Source organism: Rhinopithecus bieti, unplaced genomic scaffold (assembly GCF_001698545.2).
Source record: "Rhinopithecus bieti isolate Rb0 unplaced genomic scaffold, ASM169854v2 scaffold_39746, whole genome shotgun sequence".
Classification (NCBI taxonomy): domain Eukaryota; kingdom Metazoa; phylum Chordata; class Mammalia; order Primates; family Cercopithecidae; genus Rhinopithecus; species Rhinopithecus bieti.
The window spans coordinates 663,083-679,995 of NW_016816960.1; the positions used below are offsets into that span (position 1 = coordinate 663,083).

The 16,913-nt window shown below is 40.0% G+C and overlaps 1 protein-coding gene across 1 annotated transcript in view; it reads left to right on the forward strand.

The window, feature by feature from the left end:
- Positions 1-16,913, forward strand: part of SMARCC1 (SWI/SNF related BAF chromatin remodeling complex subunit C1) — a 198,641-nt gene that overhangs the window by 97,253 nt on the left and 84,475 nt on the right. The window contains 6 exon segments of the mRNA XM_017855727.1: positions 281-402; positions 1,853-1,924; positions 4,348-4,461; positions 5,881-6,034; positions 7,057-7,170; positions 12,206-12,265. Coding sequence (XP_017711216.1) covers positions 281-402; positions 1,853-1,924; positions 4,348-4,461; positions 5,881-6,034; positions 7,057-7,170; positions 12,206-12,265 — 636 coding nt within the window.

Consider the following 16,913-nt stretch of genomic DNA (forward strand, 5'->3'; position numbering starts at 1 on the left):
CCGCCACCTCGCCCGGCTACTTTTTTGTATTTTTTAGTAGAGACGGGGTTTCACCTTGTTAGCCAGATGGTCTCCATCTGACCTCGTGATCTGCGCGTCTCGGCCTCCCAAAGTGCTGGGATTACAGGCTTGAGCCACCGCGCCTGGCCCAGGGAGCTTCATTTTATTTAACCTAACAAAGTGTGAGAGATGTTATATATAGATACATATATATCAAGATAGATAGATAGATATCCGTAGTTCTTTCTTCTTTCTTTCAACTTTGTCTTCTTTTCTGTAGGAAGATGAAGATCCTGCCAAAGGTGATCAGAGTCGATCAGTTGACCCTGGGGAAGATAATGTGACAGAGCAGACCAATCACATTATTATTCCTAGTTATGCATCATGGTTTGATTATAACTGGTGAGTGACCACTTCATCTGTGAGCATGGTACTGAGCAGTACAAGAACTTTCCTTGAAATCAGGTTGTGCCTTTCTGCCCATGTTCCTCATCAGAAATTACTGTCACCTTTGACGAAGGGAGATGGAAAGTGATTTTTATCTTTGGAATGTGTTTATGTTTTTTTGTTTGTTTGTTTTGTTGTTGAGACAGAATCTTGCTCTGTCGCCCTGGCTGGAGTGCAGTGGTGTGATCTCGGCTCACTGCAGCTTCCCCCTCCCGGGTTCACGCGTGTGTTTAGATCACATCTCTGCACTCCAGCCAGGGTGACAGAGCAAGACTCTATCTCAACAACAACAAAACAAACAAAAAAACACAAACACCTTCCAAAGATAAACAGAATTTTTTTAAAAGTGGGCTGTTCCTAACCTGTAACAATGAAAACATTGGGAGTTATATTAGAATTATGTAATTAGTTCCTTACGGTTATTCTTTTAGAAGTCATTATATATATTTATATAGCATTAATTCATCTTAGAAATTGTCTTTCTAGAAGTTTGCAGGTAATTCATTGTATTTATAGTATTTTACTCTACAAATCCAATTTAATTTAAATGTTACCAAATACTCAAAGAGTGAATAATTTGAGTTATATTCCCAGACCATCGATTTGCTCTTTGCCATGCAACCAATACTTACATGTTGCATATCTGGAAAGCCACTGAGAAACTTAAAATGTCATCAGGAAGATGACACTTGCATTAGCAGCAAAAACTTTGTGCTAGATATACAGTTGGTTCATTTTTATACTGTTAGGCCTGATCATTTTACCTGATCTCTGCTTATGACCTATAACATTTCATAAAATTATTAGTATTTGTATATATTGTTAAAATGTACTTCTATGATATTATTAAAAGCAATTGATACTGAAAATTTTTAAAAATTAATTTAGCTCCCCAGCACCTCCACCAAAACTAAAAACTAAAAAGTAATTTATCACAGTGTTTCTGAGGGCTGGACAAAGGCTCATTTATGTTAACAGCCTGAGAAGCTGAGACTTGCTTTATTGTCTCTACTCTGGTCATTTGTTTCATCAGTTTGTTGCCATGCCATGCCAGCTACTTTGTTTTGTCAACATTTTCAAAGAATTCTTCGTATCTTGTGGCTTCTTATCTAGTTATGATGTATTATGCCAAAAAATAATAAAATGTATAGTTTTCAGTGTGTCAATAGTAGTTTTCTAGTTTGGTTATGGGAATAGAAAAACTACGGTAAGTATTGGGAGTAAGAAAGAGAAAGCTTTCGTTAACTTTCTTGTATGCTGTTAATACATAGAAACTAGTGTAAGCCAATTAATTTTGGCAAGCAGTACTCAGGTTTTGGATTCATCACTTTTACTTAGAATATTTAATGATTTTATTCTTTTAAAAAGAAGACTCCTAAACCTTTTTTTTTCTTCTTCTTTTCAGTATTCATGTGATTGAACGGCGTGCTCTTCCTGAGTTCTTCAATGGAAAAAACAAATCCAAGACTCCAGAAATGTGAGGCCAGTGTTTTAGAAAACTTGTTTATTTGCCTGTGTGTGGTAGGGGCTCTTCAAGCATCCACCTGAGTTTCTTATTGCTGATTCTTGGAAGTTTGCAAATACTCCTTTCAGAACAGTGTTCATATCTCATTTGTATAGCATTCCATGGTACAAAGGAAATTGTATCTAGTTTTGTTTTTTGTTTTTTGGGGGTTTTTCTTTCATGTTTTTTTGAGACAGGGTCTCACTGTCTTGCCCAGGCTAGTGTGCAGTGTCATGATCTTGGCTCACAGCGATCTCTGCCTTCTGGACTGAAAGGATCCTCCCACCTGAGCCTCTTCAGTAGCTGGGAGAACAGGCACATGTCAGCACACCTGGCTGATATCTATCTATCTGTCTGTCTGTCTATCTATCTGTCTATTTTTTGGTGGAGACGGGGGTTTCACCATGTTGCCTAGGGTATTCTTTTATTTCTAAACCTTGAACTGTATGGACATCAGCTCTTGAGTTTAAGTTTAGATTTTAAACCAATTTTTACTATAATGAATTCAGATTTATCCTCACAACTTACTTTTTTTTTTTTTTTTTATTGAGATGGAGTCTCACTCTGTCGCTCAGACTTGGAGTACAGTGTTGTAATCTTGGCTCGCTTCAGCCTCCGCCTCCTGGGTTCAAGCTATTCTCCTGCTTCAGCCTCCCAAGTAGCTGGGACTACAGGCATGCACCACCACACCTGGCTAATTTTTGTATTTTTAGTAGAGATGGGGTTTCACCATGTTGGCCAGGCTGGTCTCGAATTCCTGACCTCAAGTGATCCACTTGCCTTGGCCTCTCAAAGTGCTAGGATTATAGTCATGAGCCGCCACACCCGGTGTGTCCTGACAACTTTCAGCTTGTGTGTGCATGTTCTATTCATCCAGGAGAAAATAAATCTTTATCTTCCTGATGCATGACTGCTAATTAAAAGACATGATGATATAGCTGCATGTGAATTGAGCTTAATTACATAAAGGATTTTTGTGCTTTTGCATTGGAAATAGAGAAACTCTTATTGGAAGGAAGAAGTTTGGCAGGAAGTACTTTTTGTCTTTCCCTGATGATTCATCAGTATATACTTCTGGAACCCTTGTCCCTATATATAAGTACACACGTTTCAGTACTGTAGATACCCTCCCATGTATTAATCAGGGTATAATCTGTTGATTTTTTTTTTTTTTTTTTTTTGGCGGGGGGACAAAGTCATTCCGTCACACGGGCTGGAGTGCAGTGGCGTGATCTTGGCTGCCTGAGTTTTGTTTTCCTTGTGTGCCAAGAACTGTTGCTAGGTCTCAAAGTCCTTAACACTCTTGTTATTAAGTACTATATTTTGTGACAGAAGTCATTGGAATCTGCTGTAACAGAATCTCAGTTTCTCTCTCCATTTTCGTATGTTCTTTTCTGGATTTGGTCTCATGGATTCTACTTATTGCTCAGCCATGATCTCCCTTAAAGAACTGCCACGAGGGCCGGGCGCGGTGGCTCAAGCCTGTAATCCCAGCACTTTGGGAGGCCGAGGCGGGCAGATCACGAGGTCAGGAGATCGAGACCATCCTGGTAACGCGGTGAAACCCCGTCTCTACTAAAAAATACAAAAAAGTAGCCGGGCGAGGTAGCAGGCACCTGTAGTCCCAGCTGCTCGGGAGGCTGAGGCAGGAGAATGGTGTAAACCCGGGAGGCAGAGCTTGCAATGAGTTGAGATCCGGCCACTGCACTCCAGCCTGGGCGACAGAGCGAGACTCCATCTCAAAAAAAAAAAAAAAAAAAAAAAAAACTGCCACGAGAAGTTACATAGCTGTTTTCAGAGCCAAATCTACGTGCCACATTTGAAATACAGAAGTGATAGGCAACAGAGGTTGAGAGCATAGATTGAAGAGCCACCACACTGGCTGCAATGAATTCTGGCTCCTTCAGTTACCAACCCTGTGGCTAGGACAAATTCTCTCACAACTCAGTGTTTGTTTCCTCACCCATAAATGAGATGATAGTAGACCCTACCTGCAATATAGAGCGATTATGAGGATTCAATTGTCAGACATACATTGCTTATAACAGTGCCCTGCACACAGTAAAGTATAGATATGTGGTAGTGAGGCAGATAGCCTATGTAACCATGTGTTAGTTTCAAATTCTGCAGTTAACTACTACCATGACCAAGTTTGAATTTGTTACTTCACATGAATGTCGTTACATTACTTGTTATTGTACGTTAATAAACAGTTGTTTTGCATATTTGTGGTTCTAAATTCACTCATAACTTTACGCAGTATAATATCACTGTTTTTTATGCTCTTGTCTTAATTTGTTGTATTTCTAAGGAATCTGAAGATTTTTGAGTTTCTGAGTAACATTGTTTCTGAAAGGATACGTGTCCACCTTATGAATTTTGCCATTGCTTTTTAGATACTTGGCATATCGAAATTTTATGATTGACACGTATCGCCTAAACCCCCAAGAGTATTTAACTAGCACTGCTTGTCGGAGGAACTTGACTGGAGATGTGTGTGCTGTGATGAGGTAAAATGTTTGACTTTTTCTGAGACATTTAACTGTAGGAATTTACTTATGCTTTGCTGTCGTCTAATGTTTGCTTGATTAAATTGGTTGTTTCAACTGGGTAAAACACCTAATTTTAGTTGTGTCATTTAGGGGTTGATTATATTTTGTTTCCTTTCATTTCATTCAATTTATTTTTATTTTATTTTATTAATTTAATTTTATTGTCGAGATGGGATTTCATAATGTTGCCAAGCTGGTCTCAATCTTCTGGCTTCAAGCAGTTCTCCTGCCTTGGCCTCCTGAAGTATTGTGATTGCAGGCGTGAGCACTGTGTTCAGCATTAGTGGTTGAAAATTTAAAATATTTAATTTAGGCTGGGTGCAGTGGCTTATGCCTGTATTCCCAGCACTTGGAGAAGCCAAGGCGGGCAGATCACCTGAGGTCAGGAGTTCGAGCCTGGCCAGCATGGCGAAACCCCTTCTCTACTAAAAATATAAAAATTAGCCGAGCGTGGTGGCACATGACTGTAATCTTAGCTATTGGGGAGGCTGAGGCAGGAGAATTCAGGAGGCAGAGATTGCAGTGAGCTGAGATTGTCCCACTGCATTCCAGCCTGGGTGACAGAGCGAGATTGTGTCTCAAAAAAAAATAAAATAAATAAGATAAATAAATATTTAATTTAGTTTTCTAGATTTTACAGTTCACATTTTAATTTTTTTAGTCAAATCATAAAATAACCAGGGAAGGAGTAGATTCAGGTTGGGAGTGGATAAACTCTGCGACCTAGCTCTGCCAAAAAACAAAAACAAAAACAGCCAGGTGCAGTGGCCCACACCTGTAATCCCAGCACTTTGGGAGGCCGAGGTGGGTGGATCACCTGAGGTCAGGAGTTCGAAACCAGCCTGGCCAACATGGCGAAACCCTGTTACTATTAAAAATACCAAAAATTAGCTGGGCGTGGTGACGGGCACCTTGTACTCTCAGCTACTTGGGAGGCTGAGGCAGAAGAATCGCTTGAACCGAGGAGGCGGAGGAGGTTGCAGTGAGCTGAGATCGCACCATTGCACTCCAGCCTGAGAGACAGAGCGAGACTCTGTCAAGAAAAATGTAGATTTTTTCTATGTGTGTATTTGGTCTGTGTGTGGGTTCTTTTATTACCATGGACCTAAATGCATATTTGTGCTCTCATTTCTGTGATTTAAATGATTAAACTTTGTAATAGGTTTGTGGGGGTGCTGTGTTACCAACATTATTGGTGGCTTGTAGAAATTGTTCCCCACATAACAAACAAAATCTGTCAAGTAATTTGTGGTGTTTGATAGCCTGCTGAGCACATTTACTTGCTTTATTGTTTCTGTTTTTTAATGGTGTAATGATGATAATAAAGCACATGAAATTGATTCTTTAGATTTTAACTTTCCGAGCTTTATTCTTTAGGGTCCATGCCTTTTTAGAGCAGTGGGGACTCGTTAATTACCAAGTTGACCCGGAAAGCAGACCCATGGCAATGGGACCTCCTCCTACTCCTCATTTTAATGTATTAGCTGATACTCCCTCTGGGCTTGTGCCTCTGCATCTTCGATCACCTCAGGTAAATTAATGTTGACTTTTCATCAGACCTGAATAGTAACAAATGTCTGTTTATAGCATATCTATTTAGGAATGCTATTGTTAGTGCTGTTTCTTTGATGCTTGTTTGTATGTGTGTTTTGGTGTACTGTAAATATTACAGTCCAAAGAATATATAGTGTTTAAGTTAATGTTGTTCCACCAATCCCAAAACCCAATGCCTTAGTCTATCAAATTATTAATTTACTTTTATATGCATAACTCCCTTTATCCTTCTGCCATCAAAAATACACACATAAGTAAGCAGATGATACAAAATCTTCTTTCCCTTCCTTCAGTCTGTGTTCTAGAAACGTGAAGCAAAGAAATCTTTATAACTTTTCCTAAGATTTGTAAAGTGGACATCCATATATACATTATCAAACAGATTATGTCAGACAAATTCTGTATAGCATTAAGTTGGATTCACAGGAACCTAAGGTATAAACTTTGTTCCATTGTGAAATAGAATATAGTAATGAAAATTTGTTATCCTTTCTGGACTTAAAGGGACACCAAAATGTAACTTGTATGTTGAATTTTTGTTAGAAGTATAGTGTAGAAGTGTGGGTATTTATTGTTTTTCGTAGGAAATCCACCAAGAGTGGCTTAAGTTCCAGTATTAACCTTTTTTTTTTTTTTTTTTTTTTGAGACGGAGTCTTGATCTGCTCCCCAGGCTAGAGTGTAGTGGCATGATCTTGGCTCACTGCAATTTCCGCCTCCGGGTTATAAGCGATTCTGCTGCCTCAGTCTCCTGAATAGCTGGGATTATAGGCACGTGCCACAAAGCCCAGCTAATTTTTGTATTTAGTAGAGACGGGGTTTCACCATTTTGGTCAGGCTGGTCTTGAGCTCCTGACCTTGTGATCCGTCCGCCTCGGCCTCCCGAAGTGCTGGGATTACAGACATGAGCCACCACGCCCAGCCCAAACAAATTTTAAAAAACGTTTACCTTCTTGACTTTAAAGAGGCTAACTCAGCCGTTTATCATTTATTTGACTCAGGTTCCTGCTGCTCAACAGATGCTAAATTTTCCTGAGAAAAACAAGGAAAAACCAATTGATTTGCAGAACTTTGGTCTACGTACTGACATTTACTCCAAGAAAACATTAGCAAAGGTAAGGATTTTTTTTCTAATCACATGTAGGCTGCAATCCAGCACATCTTAGTCCTTCTAAGATACATCAGATGAGCTTTCTACTCAAATCTGATGGTATTTTTAAAAACAATTATCGTTTATCTTACCTTTTATATTCCCATATGACTTAGTAGATAGGTATTTTTAAAATAACACTATTAGAGAAATTCGAGGGGAAAATGGAGAATTTGAAGAGAGAATTGGAATCTGTAAAAAGAATCGTGAATATTTTAGAACTGAAAAGTATACTTGAAATTATTTGGTAGGTTTAAAAACAGACTGCATACAGCAGAAGACAGGTTAGTGAACTCAGAGACAAATTAGTAGATATATTGAAACTGAAGTACCAAGAGAAAAAGAAACTGGATTGAGGTAGGGCGGGGCCAGGACAGAGAGGAGAGTGGAAAAGATATGTGAGATACAGTTCAGGCTGGACATGGTGGCTCACACCTGTAATTTCAGCACTTTGGGAGGCCAAGGCAGGAGGATCCCTTGAGCCCTGGAGTTTGAGACCAGCCTGGACAATACAGCAAGACTGTGTGTCTCTATTATTAGAAGAAGAAAAAGAAAAAAGAATGATACAGTCCAAAGAATTAATGTTTGTCATTAGAGACCCATAAGAGCACAAATGAAGGAGGAGTGATACTTGAACGTATAATGGCCAAAAAGACTTTGGAACAAATTAAAAGATACCAACTCACAAAACAAGAAAGACAGAGCCAGGCCGGGCTCAACACTTCGGGAGACCAGGGCAGTAGGGTTGCCTGAGGCCAGGAGTTCAAGAGGAGCCTTGCCTCTACTGACAAATACACACCAAAAGAACAGATCCAGATTTATATATAGAGAAAACCACACTCGGGTACATTATGCTTAATCTCTTAAAAACTAACATCTTAAAAGCAGACGTGGAGGGTGGGGGTAAGGGTGGAGAAGAACATACTAAATTCAAAAGAATAATAATAAAACCGATAGCTGACTTTTCAACAAAAATGATTAAAGCCAAAGGACAAATACAATAACATTTTAAATTGTAAAAGAAAACTATCTCTCTGGAATTCTGTATCCAGTAGATACTACTTTCAAATAAAGACGTTTGTAGGCATTCATAATGTAGAAAAGTTATCACTAGCACACAGTCTAAGAAAAGTAAAGGAATGTCTTCAGCATAAAGGATAATGGTCCCAGATGAAAGCACATGACTCCATGAAGGAATAAGGAGCAGAGAAAAGGGTAATCTATGTGGTTAAATATAAAGTAATACAGATTGTTTAAACAATAATATTTGGGATTTATAATGGTAGAAATTACAAGAATGGCAGAAAGGCAGAAGGAGATTAAATTGAATAAATTGTTACAAAGTTTACATTATTTGGAAACATGACAAAAGTCCTGATTCAGGGTAAACTATAATTTGACACAACATTTTGGGACCTGACTGGATCTAATGGAAGAGTAAAGAGTGCTAGAAAAAAGGTCATGTGAGTCAGTATAAAAGACATCTTCTGGCCAGGCACGGTGGCTCATGCCTGTTTTTGTTAATATAAAATTCAGATCTGAGAAAAACTAACCTATGGTTACAGAAAGTATATACTAGTCTATACTTCTGTAAGTATATACTTTTGTGAGTGTATATACTTCTGTAAGACTAGTATATACTTTTGTGAATGTATACTTCTGTAAGTATAGACTAGTATATACTTTTGTGTAAAAGACTAGTATATACTTTGAGTGGCTATCAATTTGAAGTTTAAAGGAGGGAGCCTTTTGGGTTTTGATTTGAGTATTATTACATTGTCATATAAGTTGAATTGTATCAAGTTTTATACTAATTTGTGTATTTTATTGTATATGTATCATACCTTCAGAAATACAAAAGAATTTTTGTTTTTTTGAGACTGAGTTTGCCCTTTTCTTCCAGGCTGGAATGAAGTGGGGCGATCTTGGCTCACTGCAACCTCCACCTCTGTGGTTCAAGTGATTTTCCTGCCTCAGCCTCCCAAATAGCTGGGATTACAGGCGCGTGCCACCACACCTGGCTAATTTTTATATTTTTAGTAGAGACAGGGTGTCTCCATGTTGACTAGGCTGGTCTTGAACTCCTGACCTCAGGTTATCCACCCACCTTGGCCTCCCAGTGTGCTCAGATTACAGGCGTGAGCCATGAGCCACTGGGCCTGGGGCTTTTTTTTTTTTTTTTTTGAGACGGAGTCTTGCTCTGTTGCCCGGTCCCTGGAGTGCAGTGGCCGGAATCTCAGCTCACTCAAGCTCCGCCTCCCGGGTTCAAGCCATTCCTCCTGCCTCAGCCTCACGGAAGTAGTGGGGACTACAGGCCTTTCCCCCCCCCCACCGTCGGTCCGCTAGTTTTTTTGTATTTTTAGTAGAGATGGGTTTCACCTTGTTAGCCCAGGATGGTCTCGATCCCCTGACCCTCGTTGATCGCCCGCTCGGCCTCCCCAAAGTGCTGGGATTACAGGCTTGAGCCACCGCGCCCAGCCAGCATTTTTTTTTTTTATGGAGACAGAGTCTCGCTCTGTCGCCCAAGCTGGAGTGCCGTGGTGCAGTCTGAACTCCCTGCAACCGCTGCCTCCTGGGTTCAACCGTTTCTCCTGCCTCGGTCTCCCAAGTAGCTGGGACTGCAGGCACGTGCCACCATGCCCAGCTAATTTTTGTATTTTTAGTAGAGATGGGGTTTCACCATGTTGGTCAGGCTGGTCTCAAACTCCTGACCTCAGGTGATCCTCCTGCTTCAGCCTCCCAAAGTCCTAGGATTACAGGTGTGAGCCACCACACCTAGCTTTTTTGTATTTGTATTTGTATTTTTTTAAAGAGAGGACATCTCACTGTGTTGTCCTGGTTGGTCTTGAACTCCTGAGCTCCAGTGATCCACCTTTTTCGACCTTCCAGAGTGCCAGGAATACAAGCATGAGCCACCACGCCCAGCCTAATAAAAAAACATTTTTTTTTAAATCATATGGAAGCTTCAGCAATCATTTTGTGGGCTCTGATGAGGCTTATGTTGTAGAGCCAGTTGTTATCAAGAGAGGAAACAGGCTGGGCATGGTGAAACCCCTCTCTACTAAGAAAAAAAAAATACAATAACTAGCCAGACATGGTGGCAGCCGCATGTAATTCCAGCTACTCTGGAGGCTGAAGCTCAAGAGTCACTTGAACCCAGGAGGAAGAGGTTGTAGTGAGCTGAGATCACGCTACTGCACCCCAGCCTGGGTGACAGAGCAAGATTCCATCTTTAAAAAAAAAGAAGAAGAGAAAGAAACATTGACTTAAGTCTGTGGGGCAGAAAAGATTCTTTCTACACTTTGTGGCTGAGAAGTGGAGAGATGGTTGTTGAGGACCTTCCCTATAAATAAATGTCTGTGTCTAGGTTGTAGAGATCTTCCTTATGTTTGCTCAGGTTTTGTTTCTTCAGAATTTAGATTAAATGTTAATGAATTTTGTTCTTCTTGGGGCTCCAAATCTGATTGGTGATTACCTCTGATTTTGGTTTTTTAAAAGAACCTTTGGTTATCTTAAAGTAATCCTTGGGGATCTCAGCTGTATATTCTGTGTTATAGATACAGGCATCTTTTCTTTCTCACAAAGCCATACTGTAGGAGTTTAATTATTAATTCTGCAATGCTTAGCTCAACTGTTTTTATTCTTTAGTTAAAAGACTACTTATTTTTGATGCATTATTTGTTTTTTTTTTTTTTTTTGCAAGTGAACAGGGTGTGTCAGAATGCTATGAATTGAATGCCCCAGAGATGTAGCAAATCAGGGTTTAATTTTGTTGTTGTTGATTTTTGTTTTTTCTTCCTTCCTTCATACAGAATTTAATTTTTTCATGCAGTGTGTAGCACTATTGCACTAAGAGATTTAATTATCTAAACTGAGAAACTGTTGACATATACAGGAAAATCACGGATTGTAGAAATGTTTATTTATTAAATGGTAATCTCTCAAAATAGAGTTTTGAGAGAGGGAAATACGTTAGAATGTATATTTTGAATTAGTAATGTTTATAGCCGCATGATAATATCAATTATACTACAAATCAGCTCTCCTGAAGATGAGTGAATGCAGCAGGGTCTGCAGATCAAGAAATATAAATTAATCGATTAAATTGTAGTTTTTACACAAGCCAGTCGCACTTCTCTTATACTCACATTGTCACATGAATCATAAACTATAAGGGACTCACATGGAAAAGGTGATTTTGAGTTTACGGACTCACTTGGAGATTCTTTTATATTTGAGAGATGTTTTAAAATGAGATGATATGGACTTACTGCGGTTGGAATCAAGAACCTGTCAGTGTTTTATGTCTGTAGTACATCTGATCCTTGAATCCTGGAAGAAGTACTCTCTTTAAGTTATTACCAAGATGTGTGTTATGTTTGTGATATTACAGCTGATTTATGGTTTGCAGTAAATTAATATGCCTTTTTAGCTTGCTAAAGATACTGTTAAGTATCAAAATAATAGAAATAACATATCCAAATAGTTATGAGTCCTTGTTTGACAGCAGGAAGTCTTTTTTGGTTTTTGTTTTTGTGTTTTTTTGAGATGGAGTCTCGCTCTGTTGCCAAGGCTGGAGTGCAGTGGCGCTATCTTGGCTCACTGCAACCTCTGCCTCCTGGGTTCTCCTGCCTCAGTCACCGGAGCAGCTGGACCTATAGGCAAGAGCCACCACACCCAACTAAATTTGTATTTTTAGTAGAGATGGGGTTTCATGGTGTTGGCCTGGCTGGTCTAGAACTCTGACCTCAAGTGATCCACCCACCTTGCCCTCCCAAATGCTGGGATTACAGGCGTGAGCCACTGCGCCCAGCCAGTCTTTGAAATAAGCCAGCATTTCTTTTAGAAGTTTAGGCTCCTTAAAATGTTTTATTCCTGTTAGTCAAAGACTTACGTTGATAGTTTGTATAACACAGTCACTTGAGCTTGGAAAGTAATTCTACTGAGCTCCATATTCAGCTTTAAAAATGAGCAAAACATTTCTGATTTTGTTTCCTTAGAGTAAAGGTGCTAGTGCTGGAAGAGAATGGACTGAACAGGAGACCCTTCTACTCCTGGAGGTAAGCAGATTAATGCATATGGGATGTGTGCTAAGATTCTGTGACTAGCATTTTATTTTGTTTTGTTTTATTTGGAGGCAGGGTCTTGCTCTGTCATCCAGGCTGAAGTGCAGTGGCCTGATCATGGCTCAGTGCAGCCACTACAGGCATGTGCCACCATGCCTGGCTAATTTTTTTATTTTTTGTAGCAGTGGGCTTTCACCATGTTGTCCAGGCTGGTCTCAAACTCCTGGACTCAAGTAATCCTTCCACCTTGGCCTCCCAAAGTTCTGGAACTAAGGCATGAACCACTGTGCCTGGCCTGTGACTAGCATTTTAAATTCACCTTTAGTATTCTGTTTTAAAAAGTGTCCACTGGGCCGGGCGCGGTGGCTCAAGCCTGTAATCCCAGCACTTTGGGAGGCCGAGACGGGCGGATCACGAGGTCAGGAGATCGAGGCCATCCTGGCTAACACGGTGAAAGCCCGTCTCTACTAAAATACAAAAAACTAGCCGGGCGAGGTGGCGAGCGCCTGTAGTCCCAGCTACTCCGGAGGCTGAGGCAGGAGAATGGCGTAAACCCGGGAGGCGGAGCTTGCAGTGAGCTGAGATCCGGCCACTGCACTCCAGCCCGGGCGACAGAGCAAGACTCCGTCTCAAAAAAAAAAAAAAAAAAAGTGTCCACTGGAGCTCAAAACTCAATCACACATGTGTTTTCCTTTAGAACAGCCATCGTGCTTTAATAGTTGATACTTAAATCCTTTTCTGTGTCTCCCATTGATAGTACAGAATTTTAAAACCGTGTAGTTAGATATTTAGACGATTAAATTGATAATTTTTATAGATTCATCCAGGATGTTTAAGTGAAGCTAATTCCTAATTGTCACACACTCACAACAAAATAAGTTGTGAGTGTGTGACAGGAATAAAGTGACTACTAAGACAATTGGTGTCATTGCCTGGATTTATGCTAAGATGTCGCCGCTCCTTTTGCACCATGAATGCAGATGTCGACATAATGAAAAAGACAGTAGTGTCTTAGTATTATCAAGGAAATTGTTTGACATCACAGTCCTAAAAGAGCCCGATGCCCTCTGGGTTCCCAGACCACGTAGAGTGGACTTGGTGACATTTTGGTTGCTGTACTGCTTTGATTTGCTTTTTCAGGTTGTTCCAATTGTTGTGATTACTCTAGAAGTATCCTTGGTGCATCAAACTATTTTCATTTCTTTTTTGCATTCCTCTTTTACTTTTTCTTGCTGTTTTCTGCTTCTCCCCCCAACCTTGTCTTTCTCTGTTGTGATCAAAATCAAAACAATCCCTCGTTGTGTGTTCTTTTGCCTCTACTTTGATATGTTCTCATATGCCCATTCAGTATCAGTGATATGCAGAGAGCTTTGCTGACTTACTTTTTTCTTATTTATTTAACTATCTTTTCTATGGTACTGACTGACTCACTTTTAATTTCAGGACTATTTTATATAGCCATATCTACTAGATTTTAATATTAATTAAAATGAATCGTGTTTTCAGTACTTGTGGGTGACTATAAACACACTTTTGTATTGCTATTTTGGAATCTTTGGGCTCTGGAGAGAAAGTAAGTTGTATAACAATGACTGGGACAACAATTGTTCTTTTTCTCGCTGCACATTGATGCTGAAACTTTTCTCCTTTTTCATATTTAAGATTAGTAGGTAGTAAAAGTGAGGTAAGAATAACTGAACTACTGTTTAAAGACACCCAAGAGGTCGGGTGGGGTGGCTCACGCCTGTAATCCCAGCACTTTGGGAGGTCAAGGCGGGCAGATCACGAGGTCAGGAGATCGAGACCATCCTGGCTAACACGGTGAAACTCTGTCTCTACTAAAAATACAAAAAATTAGCCAGGCGTGGTGGCAGGCGCCTGTACTCTCAGCTACTTGGGAGGCTGAGGCAGGAGGGTGGCGGGAACCCAGGAGGCAGAGCTTGCAGTGAGCAGAGATCACACCACTGCACTCCAGCCTGGGCAACGGAGTGAGACTCCGTCTCAAAAAAAAACAAAAAACAAAACATCCAAGAAAACCACAGTATTCTTACACAAGAGTGCATTTTCTCTCCTGCAGGTGGAATCTGTGCAGTGTTTGATTTTTCTTTTAAACTTGCAATTCAGTCAACAGGAATTGTTTGCAATTACACAAAGAGAAATAAAAGACTTCTCCACATCAGTGTTTACCACTAACGTCTTCCATTTATATAGTTTATTTAGAGATACTCAATAGCTTAAGAATATGAAGTCAGATGAGTATTTTTAAATGGATTTATAATCAAATATCGTCTCTTTCTAATATATTGATAAATCTGGTAGACTCATTGGGGTTTGCTGTTTTCAAAATAGCATCGTACTTTTTTTTTTTTTTTTTCCCAGACAGGGTTTTACTCCCTTCCCCCATGCTAGTGTGTAGTAGCACAATCTCAGTCCACTGCGGCCTCAATTTGCCGAGCTCAGGCGATCCTCCCAGCTCAGCCTCTCGACTGGCTGGGACTACAGGTGTGCACCAACATGCCTGGCTAGTTTTTTTGTATTTTTAATAGAGATGGGGTTTCGGCATGTTGCTCAGGCGGGCATACTATTTTATTAAACAAATATACCACACAGGAAGCATTCCAAATATTTTTTGTATTCTTGAGCCCACCCCTTTGATTTTTAAAAGACCTTGTTTCTTAAAGTCTTGTATCAAAGCACAGTTTTTGAGTAAATGCTAAAGGTTAATATCTGGTCATGTTCATTTCCTTGTTATCTTATTGTAAATATTGGAGGCAACATTTCAATTTTGGAAATAGTCAAAGTGGAATGTATACAATAGATAAAGGAATACAGTTTGAAAAAGAAAGATCTTTAATTGGTGGAAATGAAGGATAATGTAAGATTTTATATTAACTTTTTTAAAAAAATTTCTTTTTAAAAAGAAATTACTCTGTAAGATCGAGATGATGACGGCTTGTTTGAATAAGACTTCAGTTGTGAAAAGGTATGGGGAATTTCTACTTGAAAATGTGTCATTAGAATGAGTAGGCATATAAAGTCTGAAGTTTGAGGTGAAAAAACAAAATAGCACAACAACAAAAAAGAATAAGTAGCTACAAAAGACCACCACAGTCTTTATGGAAGTCTGAAATTCTGTTGTTAGAATCAGGGCACCAGAAGGAAAGAGAGATAATGGAGCCACTCTATTCCACAGTGATTAAGGCGATCAAAAATTTTTTTTCAAATTAATATATATGTACATACATATCTATATATTTTTGCACATATTTAATATAGAGGCAGGGTTTTGCTACTCTGCCCATGCTGGTCTTGAACTCCTGGTCTCTAGTGATCCTCCTGCCTCAGCCTCCCAGAGTGCTTGGATTATAGATGTAAGCCACTGTGCTGGGTACATAGTTTCTTTTTTCTTTGAGACGGAGTCTTGCTCTGTCTCCCAGGCTGGAGTGCAGTGGCATGATCTCGGCTCATTGCAGCCTCTGCCTCCTGGGTTCATGCGATTCTCCTGCCTCAGCCTCCCCAGTAGCTGGGACTACAGATGCGTACCACCACACCCAGCTAATTTTTGTATTTTCACAAGACATGGGGTTTCACCATGTTGGCCAGGATGGTCTCGATCTCTTGACCTCGTGATCTGCCAACCTCAGACTCCCAAAGTGCTGGGATTACAGGCACAAGCCACCGCGCCTGGCCTTCACAGTTTCTTTTAAGTCCACAACTGATTGCAGTATTCTTCCTGTTCGTTTGTAATTATTCCTGGGCTTTAAAGTGACAAGACTTGAATTTGTAAGCTCACTGATTCTCCCTTGATAACTCTAGTGTTTGTCATGTATGCTTTGCTTTCTCATGCTATTTATTTTCCCTTAGATAATTAATAGACATAAAGGCTATACCTGCAAATAAAACTTAAAATTTACTAACATTTATGTATCATTGTAAGAGTTTCTCTTTTTTCTTTTTTGAGACAGAGTCTCGCTCTGTCACCCAGGCTGGAGTGCAGTGGCATGATCTTGGCTCACTGCGAGCTCTGCCTCCCGGGTTCACCCTATTCTCCTGTCTCTGCCTCCCAAGTAGCTGGGACTACAGGCGCCTGCCACCAAACCCGGCTACTTTCTTTGTAGTTTTAGTAGAGACGGGGTTTCACCATGTTAGCCAGGAGGGTCTTGATCTCCTGACCTTGTTATCCTCCCGGCTCAGCCTCCCAAAGTTCTGGGATTACAGGCGTGAGCCACCGCACCCAGCCTTCTCTCATTTTTTTATGCCAGCTAAATTACAGGAAACATAGCATTAGAAGATATTCAGTAACCAACATGCAAGATTTCCTCATAGTGTGCATGCACTTTACATACTTTTTCTTGATACGCAACTCAGGAAATATTTAATTCTATGTACTTTTGAACTACACTAAGAGGAATAGTAAATCTTCTATTAAAAAACTTTTCTTAAGGACAGAGATGTTCAATCTTTTGGCTTCCCTGGGCCACATTGGAAGAACTGTCTTGGGCCACACATAAGATACACTAACACTAACAATAGCTGGTGAGCTTAAAAGAAAAAAATCCCCCAAAAAATCTCATAGTGTTTTAAGAAAGTTTATGAATTTGTATGGGTCACATTCAGTGCCATCCTGGGCCACATGCGGGCT